The sequence below is a fragment of the Diadema antillarum genome, unplaced genomic scaffold (assembly GCF_040938485.1).
Source record: "Diadema antillarum isolate AM-2024a unplaced genomic scaffold, OU_Dant_1.0 scf00000060, whole genome shotgun sequence".
NCBI lineage: Eukaryota > Metazoa > Echinodermata > Echinoidea > Diadematoida > Diadematidae > Diadema > Diadema antillarum.
The window spans coordinates 542,149-561,630 of NW_027270949.1; the positions used below are offsets into that span (position 1 = coordinate 542,149).

A 19,482-nucleotide genomic window follows, 5' to 3' on the forward strand; every position below is an offset into this window, starting at 1 on the left:
AATCAACCAATACTGTTTCATACTTTGTCTTAGACTGTTTTACATGACTCATATACACAAGATACATAAAGTATACATAACTCCATAATGTACATGTCACATGAGTACTTGAACATAAATTTTGCAGTCACATGGCATAAAACTAAATGTGCCAGAATGGCAAGTTACAGAAAATGAAAGGGATCTTCTCTAACAGGAGAAGGCAAAAGAAGATGTGCTTGATTTATCTTTAATCGTAGAAAGGATTGTTCCTCCTGTCTTCCTCGTCAACGTCATCATCGAAGGGATTGTCACCATTGTCATCAAATGGGTTGGATGGGGCGGGGGGCTTCTTTGGTGCTGACCCACCTGTACGAGAGGGGGATGCCCTGCTGGCCTGGGAACTTGCAGGTGATGAGAAAGGGTTGGGTGGGGACACCTTGCCCTGCCCCGGCCACGCACCCTGTGGTCTCCTGACTGGGGCCGCGGAAGGACGGTAGTCCTGGGGAGAGCGCCCCGCTGTTTGGGAAGAGGGAGGCTTGAGGTCGTCGTCAAATGGATTGTAGGCTGCCGCCGGGGATGGGGTCGGGCGTGGCTGACTCCCTGCACTCTGTCTTGCTGCCGGTGGATGGGATGGCGTAGGCATGGGGCGTGACGGCTGGGAGACGGAGGCGGGCTGCCGTGTGGGCAGGGCTGCTGTCCTAGCAGGTGCAGTGGTGGTGCGGGAAGGCGGAGTGGATGGGCGGGGTGGGGGAGTCTGCTGGCGTGTCGGAGGCGTGGATGAGGCTGGCACACGAGACAGTTGCGTCTTGGCAGGGGGATCAATGCTCCCACTGGGTGCCCCGCCCTGTGGTCTTGTGATACCACTAGGGACAGTCGGTGTGGGGCGTGAGGCAGCTGGTGTGTAGCGAGGAGCCTGAGTGGGGGCTTGGGAGGGCTGGGGCCTTGACACTGTAGCAGGTTGTCTTGAAGGACTCCCAAAGGAATCAGTAACAAGTGTGACCTGCAGAAATACCGGTAAGAGAAGAATTACCATAAATATATCAACACACACAGACTGCAGTATACATTCATTTATATCCATCATCATATTATCTACAAAATATCAATAGAGTGAGAATGAAATGGGTAATGACGTCATGCCATGGATCTCACACAGATATACATTGTAACCAGCGTGCAATTTGGACTTGCATTGGGATTTATTTTAAGTGGCCTCTGAAGAAGTCAAATGCTTATACAGTGTAAATATGGGTTACAAGGAGATGGAAGGCTCTTAGGCTCCTCCGAAGCACCAAGCAGTGAGGATAAAGTGCCTTGTTTAGGGACGCACCTAGTCTCATAGCTAAATTAAGGGACTAGCTTTAAATCAAGAGGCGCATCAAACCGTAATTGTACAAAACAATACCTCATTCCAGACCACAGAAGCTTGTACCTTACAGATTCAAACATCCAATCAGTTCATTATAGCAAATTTCTTTCTCAATCGAAGCTTTTTGTAGAGATACAAAAATATCTCACATTTTGCTATGAAACAACACAATCGCTGTATTGACTGACAGAAGAGCAAGCAAAAAAGCCCAGGACATATTCTCAAAAATCCAAAAGTCAGACATATTCAAATTTATTGCAACATTTTCCTGTCCCAGAAGTTGTCCCAAAGGAGGACAACACATTCAAAAATGTAAGTATAATATATCTGAGACTGGTTTAATCGCAACAGCCAAAGAAGCATAGCAGCATTAAAGAAAGGGACAAGACAAGCAATGTGTCAGTGTGATATGGCAACATGCATAAGAGAATAAGAATATTCTATGCCTGACTTTCCTACTGGAATCAGGAAGAATGGAATTACATTTGGGATCAAACTCTTTATATATATATATATATAGCAAAATTGATATCAATATTGCAATGTATAAATTTTGGCTCCTGCAACTAAAACAATTGCTGCAGAAACTGAAAGCACTCTTTAAAATCCTTTTATTTTTCTCCAATGCCTCCTGTACATGTATTTGTACCTGTAAATAATGACCCTCTCTCTGACTACAATATGTTTTCTGTCAAAATGTCAAATTTTCAACCTGTGGCCATAAACTGGTAATCATGGTGTGTCTGCAACTTGTGTGGACATTTTCTTGTTTTGAGCTCTCCATAAATGCTACGAGCAAATTGGATTTGCAACATATCTATCACTTTATCTGCCACAATTGCACACCCACCTCAATCGACAGCATGACAACTTATGTTTATTTTGCTCAAATGAACAACTACCCACCAACCATTCGATCAATTGCAATAACACCTGTCCATTAAATACTGCAGTATATTAGAGCATCATAGCCATACTTGTAGCTTTGTCATAAATTAACATTACAGCAAAGCTTGCAATATTCGCTACAACTTTGCTGTAGGGCATTTCTAGCAAAAACACTCTATGACTAAATGTGTGGATTTGACAAAAGAATGTTTTCCAAAAGTTGCGTTCTCAGAACAATGTGGCACACAGGAGGTTATTGACTGATTCTGTGACGCGCTATGTGTATTTTTGGCATGGGCAGCGCCATTACGCGGTGTCTTAGCCGACCCCCCCTCCCATCTCCCCCACCCCTTCCGCGCGCGGAATGAAAAACTGAGGCATGGTCGTTTTAGCCAATGGGCGTCTCTTACTAAGTGCGCGAACGCTTGCTGAGTGCGCGAACCTTTGTTACAAGTGCGCGATAAACATGTTGCCTGTGGGGTGGGGAGAGAAGGGGGGGTCGGCTAAGACACCTCATGGCTGCGCCCAGTGCCACAAAATGTCTGCTGCCCTCAACGAACCCGAATCGGTCAATACACCATGGCACAAAAATATTTAAAGGGGTTACACAAACACAGAACTAGAAAGTAGTCAACACTTACAGGCACAACAGACAAAGGCAAGACAAGAAGAGACATCGAGGAGAGGGAGGAGGACTAAGAGAGGCCATCAGAGGAGAGAGAGGGATGGGGAGGAGGTGGAGGATGAGGATGTTGTCGGATGTTGGTGAGAAGCAATGGGCGTGTCTCTAGTGCTCTTGGTGTTGGATGCGGGAAGGAGCAACAACTGAGAAGATCAGAGAGAGGAAGACAGAACACTGTAGAGACGATTGATAACAAACATCAACACATCACGGAAGACGATACTGAAAACTGTGGCGACAATCTATAACACCCACAGACACGGGAAAGACCCAGTAGCGAGGGATTCGTGGACAGCCAAATTCATTTGCTGCCCACAGAGGTACATTTGGAAACCATGAATAGAACCCGTCAGAAATAGAAGCGCATGCTCATCATTAATAGTTGACTACAGTCGAGCTTCTTCAGCTCTGTGTATACTTTCATATACCTATACACAATTCTTTACTGGGATTCATGAATATATATCTGAGCAGGGCAAGCCTTCCCTCTCCATGGTATCCCCACGTACTGGGTCTTTACGGAAAGACGTTACCGAAAACTGTAGCGACAATTAATCACACACCCACACAGACATTGGGAAGAACATGACAGGACAAAGTAGCAACAATCGAGAATGCACGCAAACAATACAAGACTAGATTAAGATATTCATACGGCAATGACCACAACTTATACAAAGACATGGTGGGAACACGAGGCATGAAGGCTTTCATTGCTTTTGCTATTAAATGTTGTTTAAGTTCTCGCTTGTGTTGTCATCAGACTGGCTGAAACAGCTCCAACTTGCATTGACAGGAAAATTTGTGTGAAAGTGGTGGCTACCTGTACTTTCTCCCAACAAAATTGATCTTCTAAAACTTCTATCATCGAGATCTTCACCGACGACTATTTTTAAAGTTCCTTCAAATTTGGTGGGGGGGGGGGGGGGGGAGGGGTTGCCACATGGTTACCTATGATTACATCTCATCTTGCACAGGGCTTGGCCACCTCTGCATAAATCTTAAGATTGTTTTCAAAAGATAGACCTGTGATTATATCCAACATGAGAATAGATATATGGGACTACAGTTGTCCAGAAGCAAATGCCATAGCTCCTTCTGTGTTGTACAATTCTTATTACCACAGCAACAACTAAAATGCCTGAACTTGGCTCACTGTTACTTGGCTACAACCAAGCATGTAATTATAAATACTGCTATTGTCAATTGTCAAAAAGTGTGTGTGTGTGTGTGTGTGGGTTTTTTTTTAATGAAATGGGGTGAGGCTGATGCGAAGCAATAATAAAGGGGTCACATTGTGAGTCTGTCAGTGAAAAACAAAAGCAAATCGTATTAGATGTGCATAGCTCACGGTGCACTGGCTAGTGAATAAATCGTGGGGGTTTGAAATGAAAAACAAACAAACAAAAAACAAAAACAAAATAAAAAATGAAAAATCCCTATGCCAGGGCACACAAGTACGATGTTTATGTTGATACAGTATTACAGCGTCTGTCAATCTCTGCAAATACCCCCCCTCCCCCCCCCCAAAAAAACCCTGAAAACTAAACAAACAAACATAAGTCTATTTTCATAAAATATTAAAGGGGATGGCTAGTAACCGATCAGTGGGAATCAATGGGAATGCTGAGGGATGATTGTTCCGATCCTTGTGGGATTCATTTAAGAGTACATTATATATACTGTTGTGTGAAAATTATTTGCTTCAGAACAGTCTCATATTCAAGTAATGTGCAGATTAATGCCCCGTCACTGACCAGGCACGCTAACCTGGAAACATTAAACTGCACATTACTTGAATATGAGACCATTCTGAAGCAAATAATTTTCACACAACAATAGATATATAATACTATATATAATAACAATGATGATATATATACACTTTTTGTTTGTTTCAATGAATGGAGAAGTTGTGAATATTTAGCCTGCTACATCAAATTTTGGACAAAGCATAATTTCAATCTAAAATTTTTGATGAAATAGAAAATACTAGCTTTGTGGTAAGATGTACAGTTTGAAATATTTGCTGCCCAACTTCTGGGTATAAAAATGAAACTCACAAAAAACATCACAATAAAAAACAACAATCTTGAACACATTGATCAATGTATGATTATGGAATATTGGTTGCTGTAAATCTCATGGCTGAGCAACACACGAATGTGAAGCCTCTATATATGATTCAACATAGAGATGTCTTGCTTACCTTGTTGAAAACACCTCTTCCAAAGTAATCGGCCACCACAGAAAAGCCATCTTGTGATTTTTCCAGCTATGGTGTGAAAAGAAAACATGCAGAGTGGAAGGATTATTAAAGGCTCTTTATCAAAACCTGATATCAATTTAACAGTGACTGCACAAGAGAATCAAAACTTACACATAGGAAAATGTACACACAAAAAACCCTCCCACCCCCGTCCCCCCCAAAAAAAGGAAAAATAAAATGACACACACTTTTGACACCTTAATAAATGTTAGATAAATGTCTTCTTGTGATGGATTCATCAAACTCAATAATTAGATTAACCTGGATTAACATGAAGTCCTTACAAATACACTTAAACCCTTGCTAATTATGCACTCATGCATTTTGCAGAGAGCTGTTAGCTTTTATCCCTATCTCTTTGTTTTTTTGCTTTGTTTTTTTGCTTTTTTTTGGGGGGGGGCCTATACTGCCATAGACATCATAAGGGAAAAGTGGTAATGGGTCACAAATGAAGATCAAACATCAAAGATCATGAGACTGTTAATACAGGTCTCACCTGTCGGTGGAACTGTTCATGGAGATCCTTGCTCTGTTCCTGGGCCTTGATGATGTCTAAGACCTTCCTATTCTCAGGTAGACAGGCTGGACACTCTTGCTCATTCTCGGCATAACTTTCAAAACAGCTGAGGAAAACCACAAAGAGGAATTTCATATGGCTTTATTACATGAAATCTCGTTTATCTGATTATGCACTGTCTCTCCCTATTCTGAATAAATTACATACATACATCTTTACTTTGCTTCAGTAGATTGATTTCTGTAAAAGTTTTTTTTTTTTTTTTTTCCGCGCAAATGATTTTTCCGCACTTGGCCAGGCAACAAGAGCTTCACGTGTTTTTAATTCCGCGGAATGAAGACATCATGCATAGGAACATATGGCAAGCAAAAAAATTTGCGTGCTTTTATTTTTGCATTAGTTTTGGCTGAGCGAAATGCGCGAAAATTGCAACATCGCGAAAATTTTCACTTTTACTGTACAGTAGCTAATTTTACTGGCATGCTCTCTCTTGTGGTATGCAGGCATGTTGTATAGAGGGGCTGTGATCTTTAACTTGAACAATATAACAATTGTTTTCATTTTAGAAGGACTAGTTGTTGACAAATATTAAAGCAAATACTGTAAAAGTGGATATCTTAATACGACTAATTTTTCGCACAGAGCAGGGCAAGAAGAGTTTTGCATGTTTTTTAATTCTGTCCAATCAGACATCAACTACTGGAACATACGGAAAGCAAAAATATTCACATGCTTTTATTTTTGTGCTAGTTTTTGGTCGCGCAAAATGCGCAAAAATTTCAACATCGCGAAAATTTCCACTTTAACAATCCCAGCAAATTAGTTTGAAAAGTACTGATCAGCTAAATAGGGACATGGAAGGGGGAATGAGAAGTTATCAAAGAACACAGATCCATTGAAATTAAATGCAATAGTGGGCTACAACTGGACAGCCCCTCAGAAATATCTGGCTTGTGATCTATACAGAGGTTATTAAAGCTCAGAGCTTCATGATTTCACAGAAACTGACAATGCATACAGAAACAAGACCGGTATAAAGATTTACATGTGCACACACATACATATCTAAAACAAACACACGCACACAACACACACTTATAATTCTGGAAGAGCAGACTGAAGAGTTTGTTTGCAAAAACCGATAAGTCCATTTTTGAAGATTTTGAAGTACGGTCTCGGTCATTAAGTACAAAATAATACCTTTTAAATGACATATTGGTCCCTACATATAAAGGTATATTTTTGAAGTTATGCTCAAGAGAAGCACATATTTTCTTATTATTATCTTTATTTTTCCTGACCTTTAATCGCAAATATCTCCATTTGGCAAATATGGACTTATCGGTTTTGCGAACAAACTCTTCAACTACTCATGTTTATCTGGTCCTCTAATACTCGCTGCAACAAAGCAAACTCTAGGACTAATATTCCAACTAGAAAAGCACTTTGAGAGCGCAGACCTCTGCCAAGCAGCTCATTCCCACCTACAATGTATCATACACACATGCTGAAAATCATCCAATTTCCCATCATGGAGACCTTTGTTTACGTCATAAGCTTGCAATTGTGTGGCGTCTCCCATGAGTAGAGCACGTGCTATATACAACGCGTATGCAAACCTCAAATATGCGTAGATTGACCTCTCAAGCATATTCCCGGATCGCTACCAAAATTGAATCATCTGTTCCTTGTGTCATTATCGCCTTTTCCTGCAAGTTTCATTCAAATCCGTTCCGAACTTTTTGAGTTATTTTGCAAACAGACAAACCAACGCCAATGATCACTTAACCTCCTCCTTCCTTCGCGAAGGTAATAATCTGAGCAAACTCTACAACTAATAATCTACGGTTGGTGAAAAGACCTGTCCCACTGAAGACTACAGAGGGCTCACTCTCCATTCTACTTACTGCTGGTGGTAGGAATGTTGACACAGGAAGTGAATTGAGGGAAGCTCCAGCGGATGGTTGCACACACTACACTTGGACACCTGGAACATCTTGGCACTAGGATTTAATTAAAAAGATACATATTAAATAAACAACAATTCAATACCAGTTGAATGAATTCAGTCTCTCCACTAACAATCACATTATGCATTCACTCATAATTGTAATTTGAATTTTCAATGACCTTTTTGTTGTATTTCTGTATTCTTTATAATTTTTGTTACTGCTTTTTTTTGTCGGAAATGCAACATATGGAAATAGCACGGACATTTAGTATGGTGTACATGTTTAGCACACATGACAGATAATTTCATTTACATACTTACGGCAAAGTCAGGATATATGATTTCATTTACATACACACGGCAAAGTCAGAAAAAAAGTTAATTTCAAATTTGTAGGGATGATCAGTGTATCAGTGCTTGATAGATGCATAAGGTAGGCCTTGAGTTATATTCACAAATAACTTTTGATGTGCAAGTTTGTGCAGTCATCACTTTTGAAAAATAACACCTACGCTATGTAATTTATACCAGAAAGGCTTATTATTGTTTGATTGGCACATTCCAAATCATACAAGATTTGCTTGTTTCATAAAAACTTTGTGAAATCTTGGATTTATGTCAATTCTTATGCAACTAGTGTATGCATATCTCTCTATCCCAAAAGCCATTGTTAGTTTTTTCTAAAAAGTTCAAGTTGTTTGATGCAAAGGTTATTATTTGTTATCGTATTTATGGCAGGAACAGAATTAAGGGGATAATTTGGTCGATAGTGGAAATATTTCGAAGGTTCTGATAGTGGGTGTCTTGTGGGCTGATAAGTCTGCCTTGTAGGGCATGGGTTTAAAGGAGACCTCTGGACAATTTCCAGACTTTTACATTTTGACAACTACAGCTTACCTGGTTTTCATCTCTTCAATCTGACTCTTCATCTTTCTTGTCTCCTCACGGTACTGTTTGATGAGACGCTCGTCCTCCGCTATCTGATCATTCTCTTGCTGCAGTCTTCGTACGATGTAGTCCTGATGGGGAAAACAAGGAAAGTAAGAGAGAGAAAGATAGAGGGTTAAAAACTACACCCTCTGTTGAACTTTGATTCTTGGAGGAGGGTGAACGAGTGAGATGGGTAAGGGACAATAGGGAAAGTGGGAGAGAAAAGAGAGAGACAATCAGAGAGAAGGATGGACAAAAAGACAGACAGAGGGATAAAGACAGATGGAGAGAGAGAATGATAGACAGATAGGAGGGCTATAGCGCACAATCAATGCTATGAAATAATATCATGTATATCCGTCAACTCTCTCCAGCTCTTTTCTTCCTCACTTACATTCAAACTTAAAAGATATAATTCTGGAATTTCTAGTTCAGATTACAGTTCAGATTACAGTGAATAGGCTTTTCAGTTCTGATTATCTGGAGGTTATTATGAGATGAGTATAGACATGAATTCCATGAGATTTAGAGACATAATGAACAAACAGCTGTTGTATATACATTTGAACTTGATGAGAAAAGGCATAAACAAACACTATTGCAGCATTTAACTCTCTAAGGGGGATATCCAACTGAGAGGTGAATGTTTGCAAATGTAGCAAATTCTTTATTTTGTCAGGGTTCAAGAACAGTTGCGATCAAATTTGCAAACAGTTTTCATAGTCACAATCATAGTGCTACCCACTTACGAAGTGTTGGACAGACTCTATGTATAGTTGGCACTGTGTCAACTCAGTGCCGTATATAAATAGAGTCTGGACAACTAATAAATTGGACGCCATGTCATTACCGTGCCTATAATGTGATAGAGGGCTAGCGTGTACGCTCAGACGTAACAATATGACCAAGCCAAATAAGGTGTAGTTACCAATGGGCACCGCGTAAGAGCGCACTTTAAAGGGGTGGCTAGTAACTGATCAGTGGGAATCAGTGGGAATGCTGAGGGATGATTGTTCCAATCCTTGTGGGATTCATTTAAGAGTACTTATATCTATTCTTTTGTGAAAATTATTTGCTTCAGAATGGTCTCATATTCAAGTAATGTGCAGTTTAATGTTTCAAGGTTAGCATGCCTGTACAGTGATGGGGCGATTGTTAATGGGCATTCCCACTGATCAGTTACTAGCCATCCCCTTTAAAAAAGACATGGATCCACAAAGATCACGTGACCAGTTTTGATCAATCACAGGCTTCAAAACTCATAAGCCAAAAACCGAGTTGGCCAGACTCTCTTTATATACAGCACTGTGTCAACTGTTTCAACAGCGCCCTCTGGAATCTCAGGTACATTGTATGTGTGTCTTTAAGCGAGTACAACTCTATGATGCAAGAAACCTCTAAGATCAAAGGAGTTGAAATTCTTTCACATAAGACCAACTGACCTTGATGACAGATAGGGTTGCCGTGGAATTGTGAGCCAGGGTCTGGATGACCAGTAGAGGGGGCAGCAGGTTCCGCCGGTCAATCTGGGAGAGAACCTCCACGATGAACGGCTTGCAGTTCTCCTCCTTGGCAGCAAAGTAGGACAGGGCCTGGACCCACAGGTTAGGATCCTGGTTGCTGGAAATTTGAATATTTGAAGACAAGTATTCATAACAACAGCATGACTTATTACTGTTCCTGTTATCTCTTTAATCTATCTATTTAGTCATGTTTGTATCAATTTATTAATTCATTTACCTAGCTTGTCTTGCCTGTGTGCATTCAATTTGCAATCTCCTGCTGAGCAGTTTACATGAATGAGATGGAACTTTAAGATTTTGTACTGTTGTTATTCTGAAAAAAAAAACAAAAACGAAAACAAAATGCCTTACAACATCTTGAATGTAAGATGTACAGTACTTCTAGCAGGAAAGTAGAAAACTTATCTACTTAACCTGGCGTTGTTGGGTACATCATGGGCACTTGTATGAAATTAATTCAGTAACATAATTCAATATCAAAAATAAAGCAAAAGGGGGCTAATTACCCATATCTCTTGCAGGCATCAATGATCTGATCATAACTGTTGTGTTCCATGTGATAATGTAATATTTGCTGGTACCTACAGGTAAAACAAAACAAGGAGAACATGTAAAATCAAACGTTCCTGTTTGCCAATACAAAATGCTTTCCTTCCACTTCGACACACTGAATTTACATATCAAAATTGGGGTAGGAGATACACTCTATACAGACATGTTTGTGCAATACAAAATTAATACTTGTGTAAAACGCATTTGTACATTCATAAACGGTATGTGCTAAATTAATCTGTGCACAATGTATATAAGGCTTTTTTTTTTTTTAAATATCATATTCTGATGTAATTCAGATAACCCTTGCTGTAAAACAAAGCTATCTAATATTAGTATAGCAATGGGTGAAATTCTAGAGAAATTTGGTCAAAAATGCAATAACACGCGCAAAATAACTGACACATCCTATTTGTAATAACAGAACTCATCTTATGTTTTGATAAAAACATCTTTCCTGGTGTTCATCGGATCACTGCAAAAAGTATGACACTTATACATGACAGGTAACTATCTGAATCATCAAGAATATCATACTGTAGTTCCACTTTGTTTAATTCATATTACATGATTCACATACAATAATACACAGTCAAAAAGAAAGTCAGTGAAAGATGAAAGATACTATGCACTGAAAAAAGGTTGGAGCTGGAAGGATACAGAAAAACAGAGAGACAGAGACATACAATGTACAGACAGACAGACAGACAGACGGACAGAAAGAGAAGAGGAGGACTTTGGTGTGCGAGATTAGGTACAGTGGATTCACTAACAATGAAATCTGAGTTTGAATGACTTAAGACTCAAAGTGATAGGACTTACAGCTGGGCCTTTTCATACAGATATAGGATACCCTTCTGGAAGCTGTGCATCTGGCAAAGAACCAACGCTTGGTCGATGTCGTACCGTGCCTGAAAGAGAGAGAGAGAGACAGAGAATAAAACAAGAATGAGAATGAGAAATCAGAGAATAAACTAGATATATCGCTACGGCTACTGATATGCCTCCGCCATAATGCATGGTTCTCCTAATAGGTCTATAGTACAATGTCTTGACAATGTGTGATGACAGTTTCACACAATTGGCAAAATATTAAAATGACAGGTTTGACACAAATGTGCTGAATGTTCACTTTTTCTAGAACTAGGTTCAATTGGATGAATGATTAAAATGCCAGAGTGCAGGTATTTGGGGAACTGATGATTTTTACTTGACTTTTGACCCTTTTATAAGTCTATGCATTGAGTAATTTTCAAGGTATTGAGAAAAAGCATAATTTCAGTATCAAATGGGAAAATAGCATTATCTAAACCTGGCCTTTGACCTTTGATCTCACAGTTCCAAAGAGAATCACTGTTAGGTTGAACATGCATAAATATGTAAGTTTCATGACGATACCTTGAGTTACTTTCGAGATATGGAGGAAAAAGTGCAAATTAGCACTTTCACTTGACCTTTTACCTTTTGACCTTTGACCTTTTGGCAAGAAACTTCCCCAAAAATATATATTGGGTAATACATGCCATACATCAAGTTTGAAAAAAAAAAAAACCCTTCAGGCATATTGCATTTTAAGGAAAGTAGTGATATTTTGAGGAGTTGACCTTGACCTTTGACCCCCTGACCTTTCACCCATGACCCCAACTTCCCTAGATAATCACTGCCCATCGGTACAAGCATATATACTAAGTTCCATGAAGATACCTTGAACCATTTGCGAGATATGGAGAAAAACATGAAATTTCAATTTTTTTTTCACAAAATAACCTGTGACCTTTGACCTTTGACCCTGTGACCTTAAAATCCACACAAAGTATCATCCCCCAAGGATATACCCTCATACCAAGTTTGATGTAAAACCACCACACGGTTCTTGAGATATCGACAAAAACAAAACGGGACGGACGGACGTACGTACGGACGTACGGACGTACGGACGGACGGACGGACGGACGGACGACCCGAAAACATAATGCCTCCGGCCACTTCGTTGCGGAGGCATACAAACAAAGATATGTTTTCAAGCACAAAGGATGTAGCAGGAATTGAATTTCACTTTATTCGTCATCATCACATATACACCAATCCATTCCTAAATACTACCATGAAGAAGACACCGGATAGGCAGAGGGAACAATTAGCAAATAATTTCCATGTCAGTCATTATATTCTACATTTAATCATGATAGCAAGCAGGTAATGGAAGATATTCCATTCTCTATACAGTGTTTCAAACGAAAACATGCTTTGAAACATACATTTTTCACACAATGATTAACCTGTTGAAGATTAGTCCCGAGTATACTCGGACTGGTGTCTATTGAAAATGCATGTTACAGCAAAATCAGCACGTCATCAATGGGTTAACAGGTATTTGACTTTTGAAACACATGATTGATAGAGGCATTTTGCACAATCAGTCCACCATCCAGAAGTGCCACATTCACTACTGCTACTTTAGTTTGACCTCTGACCTCTCCTGTTTGCAGCAGTCCCATAGCCTTCTTCTCCAGGATCAAGCGAGGGCGTCGTTCTGCCTCGTGAGCCATGTCGTGGAGGTAGAGCTCTAGCAGCGTGTTGTAGATCTGGCTTGACGATTCTGTCTGCACCTGCAAGTTGAAAAGCAGTGGATGACGTCAACCAGGTGACAATTTCAAGTCAGATTTGAGTAAAAGATATCAAAATCAAAGACAGCAGATGTATTCAGATGATCCTTGGAGTTTTTCATGATTGTGTTTCTCATCTTGAATGAAATCTACCAAGCTTTTCCAGAGGAATGATGCCATTCACAATTTAAACAACTTTTGATTTGATATGATAATTGACTATCCGAGGAATCCAACATTCTGGCTAACCTTTGGCAAAATCTATGTACATGCATACAGATGCAATGTCTATGTCTTATACAAAAAGCTGGGTCATTTAAAACAGATTATTACAACTAATTGCCTTTTAATAATTCCGTTGTCAAATGTAAGATGTTACATAACAATGAAGATGAAAGCTTTGTAAATCAAATGCAGGCAGAAAATCATTGGGAGTCTGAGCACCACAAATGATTCCACAGAAGCAAGCAAATATTCTGTAAACTTTCTTGTTTTGGCATTTGTGATCAAAAGTGTCGACAATCAGCAATATCAAAATCATCAAAAACTTACGCCCTACGCCCTACTTACGTCCTATGCCTTTACTTGTCAAGCATGAAATCTAAGATGCACAAATGTTTCTACTTTCAAAGCAATAGTCAGATCCTCTGGCAATTAATATCTGATACAACAAATACATTGCACCTGTTCTAAAGCTGTGGAAACCTACCTTGATCATGTGCTCCAGAAACTCCATGAGCTGACTTGAGTTGTTGACAAATATATGGATGAATTCCTCCACGGAGGCACGCTGTATCGGGGGTGGCATGCCCCCTCCTAGTGTCGACGGGTCAACTAGTGGTCCTGGAAAGAAGATTGATCTAAATCCTTTAAAACATTTTTTAAAGAGAAAGTCTCTAATGTCAGGTGTGCTGAAGAGATCAGAGAAAGTTTGATTTCACAAATTTTGTATCGGTTCACAAATTTTGTATCGGTTCACATTGTGCTGATGCGCCATTCTTTATAAACAAGCAAACAAATAAACCAACCAACCAACCAACCAACCAACCAACCAACCAACAAACAAACAAACAAACAAACAAACAAACAAACAAACAAACAAACATACAAACAAACAAACAAACAAACAAACAAACAAACAAACAAACCCCAAAATATCTTTGACTTACACTGTAATTAAGTAAACATGAAATCCCTCCTGACATAGGCCCTACAATTCTGTTATCATATAATGAGTAACCCCTTACTATGAAGAACTGTAGACTGCCTTTAATTTCAAGCCTGGAGTACCATAATCAAGAATGATTGATGCGCAAGAGAATGAATGCACTATGCAATACTTAGCATGGTGGCTATCTTGTGACAGATGTGCTAGTTTCAACAGGTTTTCAGGAAATCAGAAGATTCCCGGATAAGGAGATGGGCATGTGTCAAAAGTCTATATGTCAGTAACAAGATTTGTGGTGCAGACACTCTACTCTCTGCTAAGCCCTTTTGCAGTAAATGCAGTGGAAAATTATTCTACTGAAACAATTACAAATGAAGAACTAATGGCTCAACTGAGAGACATTTTTTATGGTACCTTAATCAACACTAACAATTACCAGTACAAAGTAAATTCATAGTGATAAGAAACATTGCCATCCAACAAACTTGTGGTTGGTGAGACTTGATGGTATAAGCCAGGCACAATACTGTGCATCTACCAAAAAGACTTACTATCTGCAGGTTTGTAGTCTGTACAAAGGACTTTGAGGAAATCAGTCGCCTCCTTGGGTACTTCGGTCATCAGGGTTTTACCACACTTCTTCATGTTGTCCATGGCCTGTTGGAAAGAAAGAATTGTATCGATAAGCCAAATGGTGGTTCATGGAAAAAGACATCATACCCAAAGAAGAAAACACATAGATATGGAAGGATGACAGATACTTCAATATAGGATTATTGAAAAGTTAATACTAAAATAGAGGAGATGAATAAAAAAAGACATAGAAAGATAAATACCTATGTACATACATACATAAATATGAAGACAGACAGACAGACAGATAGATAGATAGATAGATAGATAGATAGATGGATAGATAAATAGATAGATAGATAAATAGATGGATAGACAGATAGGTCAATCGATATATAGGCAGATAGATGGATACGTAGCAAAGCAAATAGGTGGATGGACAGACAGATAGATTGATGATAGATAGATAGATAGATAGATAGATAGATAAATAGACAGATTAATGGTAGATGGATTAATGGACACATGGATGTATAGATGATAGATTCATGATAGATAGATGAATTAAAGATGGATTGATAGACAAGATTCAATAAATGATCATGCAAAGTTCTGCACTTTCCTGATTTTACTTGCACTATGTGTATGCAGAAATACAAGGAAAAGTAACGCCAAAAAATTAAAGATACGCCAAAAAAATTAAAGATACATTTGTTCATGAGATGGGACACCCTACCTCATGGAAGTCTAGAGTGGCGATGTAGCTGAGTGCCTTCTGATAGTCCTTGATGTCTTCAAGCTGTACCTTGAGGTACCAGTCATGCTGCCTGTGCTTCTCGGCAAGGAAGAGGGCGTGCCTGAAGTAACCTGCTTGGCGACACACCTTCAAGGAGCAGAGAGACAAAAGGTGGCGAAAAATGTAATGGCAATAACAGGTCTATATTCCTGTTGTTTGACATTGATGGCTTAATCAAAGTTGCTGCTCTTGCAAAATAATAATAATGATGATGATGGTGATGATGGTGATGATGGTGATGATGATGATGATGATGATGATGACGAAAAATAATTAATGATGATATAACCATGACCAAATAGTGCATTGCACTTTACAAATACTCTTTGCATTGGCATAACATACTAGGGAAGGAGAAGTACCAGTGAAGTAAAGAAAAGTGTTTGGCATGGTGATGGCACAAGTTCTTGGCATCAGGATTTTGTCACCCCTTACTGAAAACTACCCACAAAGGAATATCAGCCCATCTACTCCTCTTGTAGAGATAATAGCGAGCTTTAGATCTACAAAGTGAATGCCAAGACTGCGCTAATAAGGCAAAAAATGCTGTTCTGCCATGCACAAGACAGCTGTTTCTATTGTCCAACCCTTGAGGCTGTGTTGTGTTAGCATTCATGTTGCAGATCTACAGTTCGCTAAGAATGAGATGTTTAAACCTTAAAGGGATAGTACAGTATTGGTGGAGATGAGAATTGGGCTTTTAACTTTTTGCAAGATACCAAGAAAACACTTATTATATAGTACAGAGCATACCAGTTTAAGAGGAATTCAAAGTTTATTTGATGAAAAATCGGGTTTGGAATAACTGAAACATCCAAAAACAAAGTAAAACAAAGCGATCGTAATAAAGTGTGGGTCCCACACTTTATTAGAATCGCTCTTTCTTGGATATCTCAGCCATTCCAAAACCAATTGTCATCAAGTAAACGTTGAATTCCTCATAGAATTACATGCTCTTTCATATCTTATAAGAGGTTTCTCATTATCTCACCAAAAAATGTTAGAAACCTGAAATTATGTCTCAACCAGAACTGTACGATCCCTTTAACCCGTTGAGGACGAGTCCGGAGTATACTCGCGCAAGTGTCTGTGGGAAATGCGTGTTGTAGCAAAATCAGACCGTCCTCAACGGGTTAACAAAAAAGAAACAAAACAAGAACAAATACAAAGACTAATGTATTTAGTAATCAAGGACAATCAACAGTTATTCTAATCAAACACTATTTCCCTTCACTATGACTACAGTCTTTTCACTTTCAATCAGTGAAATAATCTTGGCAGCAAAATGAAAAATACTAGATGTATCAAAAGTAAATAATTACATGTACTTTGACATCTAATCAATTTAACTTAATAAATCTTTGCTTCAATACAAATAACATAATTTAAACAGATTCTTGTGGTAGGAAAAGAAGTATTGGACTGATTATAGAATGAGGATATTTGTTTTGTTTTCTTTCAATACCTTTATGGCTGTCTCCACATCAAAGTCTACCGACTTGTCGTCCTTGGTCTGAGAGAGAGAGAGAGAGAGAGAGAGCACACAAGTTTGATTACAGTTAGGATTTGAAGGGGTCGGTGCAATATAGTGCTAACCCACACAATGGTCATTTTGAGATAATCGCTGTTGAATGTATGGAAAGTCCATACATTGTACATTAAAACATGAATGCATGCATTTTTTACCATCTTATTGGTTGAATTCAAATATGATATTTTCACAGAGGTTAGAGTGAAGGATAAGGATCATGAAAATGCATGTAACTCAATTTTGACAAAAGTGTGGGTTAGCACTATATTGCACCGACCCCTTCATTTCATCATGACATTACTCAGCTTATAATGCATTTCAAGAAAAGAACAAATCACAACAAAAGAATGGCTAACATCCAGAGGGCCAATATGGCATCAATCCTGAGAGAGGAATTTCTTGAAAGCAGGCATATCTGGCCCCATCATCACTAACAACCAGCTCATCTTGGGGAAGATCTGAACACACCGAGAGACATGTTAAACAAGTGATAGATCCTATTCAGGACCAACCACTACGAAAGAGATCCACATGGTAAATTACAAACCAATGAGGCTCCAATTTAATAAACATATTGTACTGCTGTAATGCCCATTCTGTCCTTAACTCATTGAAGACTAGTCTCATTAGTATACTCAAGCATGTGTCTACAGGAAACGTGTGTTTTAAAAAAAAGAATTAGCTTACCTCAACAAGTGGTAATATTATGTACATTAACCTCGTCAAAGTTAATTTGGGTCTGTTTATACATTCCCTCCTTATACTTGCTTGGCTCCTTGCATGGATGACACTTGACCCATCCCTGTTTTTTTTTTTTTTTTTTTTCTGTTGTTGCCAGCGCGTGTTATGTTAAATGTCTGTAGTCCATGTAAGTGTGTGCTTACCCTCTGGCCCGAATTCACAAAGGCGGTACAATTGAAACCATGGTTTAAACCATGGTTAAACCATGGACAAAGACCATAGTTTTGTTTTGGGCGCCAAGTGTCGCATGGCCTATTTTGTTACAAAATCAGTCATTTCGTCAACGAAATGTTCATTTTGTTATGAAATTTTAACATTACATTGACGAAATGATCATTTCTGATAACGAAATGGTCATTTCATCAATGAAATGACTGATTTCGTAATGAAATACGCCATGCGGCACTTGGCGCCTCATACAAAACTACGGTCTTTGTCCATGGTTTAAACCATAGTTTCAATTGTACCACCTTCATGAATTCGGGCCTCTATGTTTGTAATTTTGCCTCTGACAAAGACTAATTCTTCTGCGATCAAAAGCTCAGTCCCTTTGGACTGCATATCATTATATCATCCTAGGTTCTACCCCCCCCCCCCCCCCAATCCCCACTGCACATAATCTCTCATTTTCACCCCTCCTTACTGGTTCCCCCTGCCACACCCCATCTCTCTCTTTAACCCCTCCTTGCTGGTCCCCTACCACACCCCATCTCTCTCTTTTCACCCCTCCTTGCTGGTCCTCTACCACACCCCATCTCTCTCTTTAACCCCTCCTTGCTGGTCCCCTACCACACCCCATCTCTCTCTTTTCACCCCTCCTTGCTGGTCCTCTACCACACCCCATCTCTCTCTTCAACCCCTCCTTGCTGGTCCCCTACCACACTCCATCTCTCTCTTTTCACCCCTCCTTGCTGGTCCTCTACCACACCCCATTTCTCTCTTTAACCCCTCCTTGCTGGTCCCCTACCACACCCCATCTCTCTCTTTTCACCCCTCCTTGCTGGTCCTCTACCACACCCCATCTCTCTCTTTAACCCCTCCTTGCTGGTCCTCCTTCTACACCCTACCATGATAAACTCATCCAATTTGTTGGTGTCCTTCAGCTTGGTGTAGCAGTTGAGGAGCAACGTGGTGTGGTCCTCATTGGCAATGGCTTGTTTGTGGAGCTCCTGTAAGTAGGCTGTCAGGTTATGGATCCTCTGTGCATCCAGGAACTTTTCAAAGTATCAAAGAAAGAAAGGTTCATATTATAGTATAAACAAAAATGCCTTAAAAAAAAAATGAACAAAAAAAACCACAATATTAATATATATACTGTAAAACATGATATATTCGCGGCATGAAATTTTCGCGAATTGGAGCTGACAGCCTTTTTCGTGGCATGAAATTTTCGCGAAGTGCCAC

General features: G+C 39.4%; 1 protein-coding gene across 1 annotated transcript in view; it reads right to left on the reverse strand.

Annotated features, from left to right (window-relative positions):
• Positions 1-229: 229 nt before the first annotated feature.
• LOC139716009 (vacuolar protein sorting-associated protein 11 homolog) overlaps positions 230-19,482 on the reverse strand; it is a 34,015-nt gene continuing 14,762 nt past the window's right edge. Inside the window, exons 13-26 of the mRNA XM_071627566.1 lie at positions 19,146-19,292; positions 17,272-17,319; positions 15,747-15,893; positions 14,989-15,094; positions 13,979-14,112; positions 13,138-13,272; positions 11,486-11,574; positions 10,618-10,692; positions 10,031-10,208; positions 8,556-8,677; positions 7,615-7,710; positions 5,687-5,813; positions 5,131-5,196; positions 230-982 (exon numbers count right to left, since the gene is read on the reverse strand). Coding sequence (XP_071483667.1) covers positions 230-982; positions 5,131-5,196; positions 5,687-5,813; positions 7,615-7,710; positions 8,556-8,677; positions 10,031-10,208; positions 10,618-10,692; positions 11,486-11,574; positions 13,138-13,272; positions 13,979-14,112; positions 14,989-15,094; positions 15,747-15,893; positions 17,272-17,319; positions 19,146-19,292 — 2,223 coding nt within the window. The remainder of the gene's footprint in view (positions 983-5,130; positions 5,197-5,686; positions 5,814-7,614; positions 7,711-8,555; positions 8,678-10,030; positions 10,209-10,617; positions 10,693-11,485; positions 11,575-13,137; positions 13,273-13,978; positions 14,113-14,988; positions 15,095-15,746; positions 15,894-17,271; positions 17,320-19,145; positions 19,293-19,482) is intronic.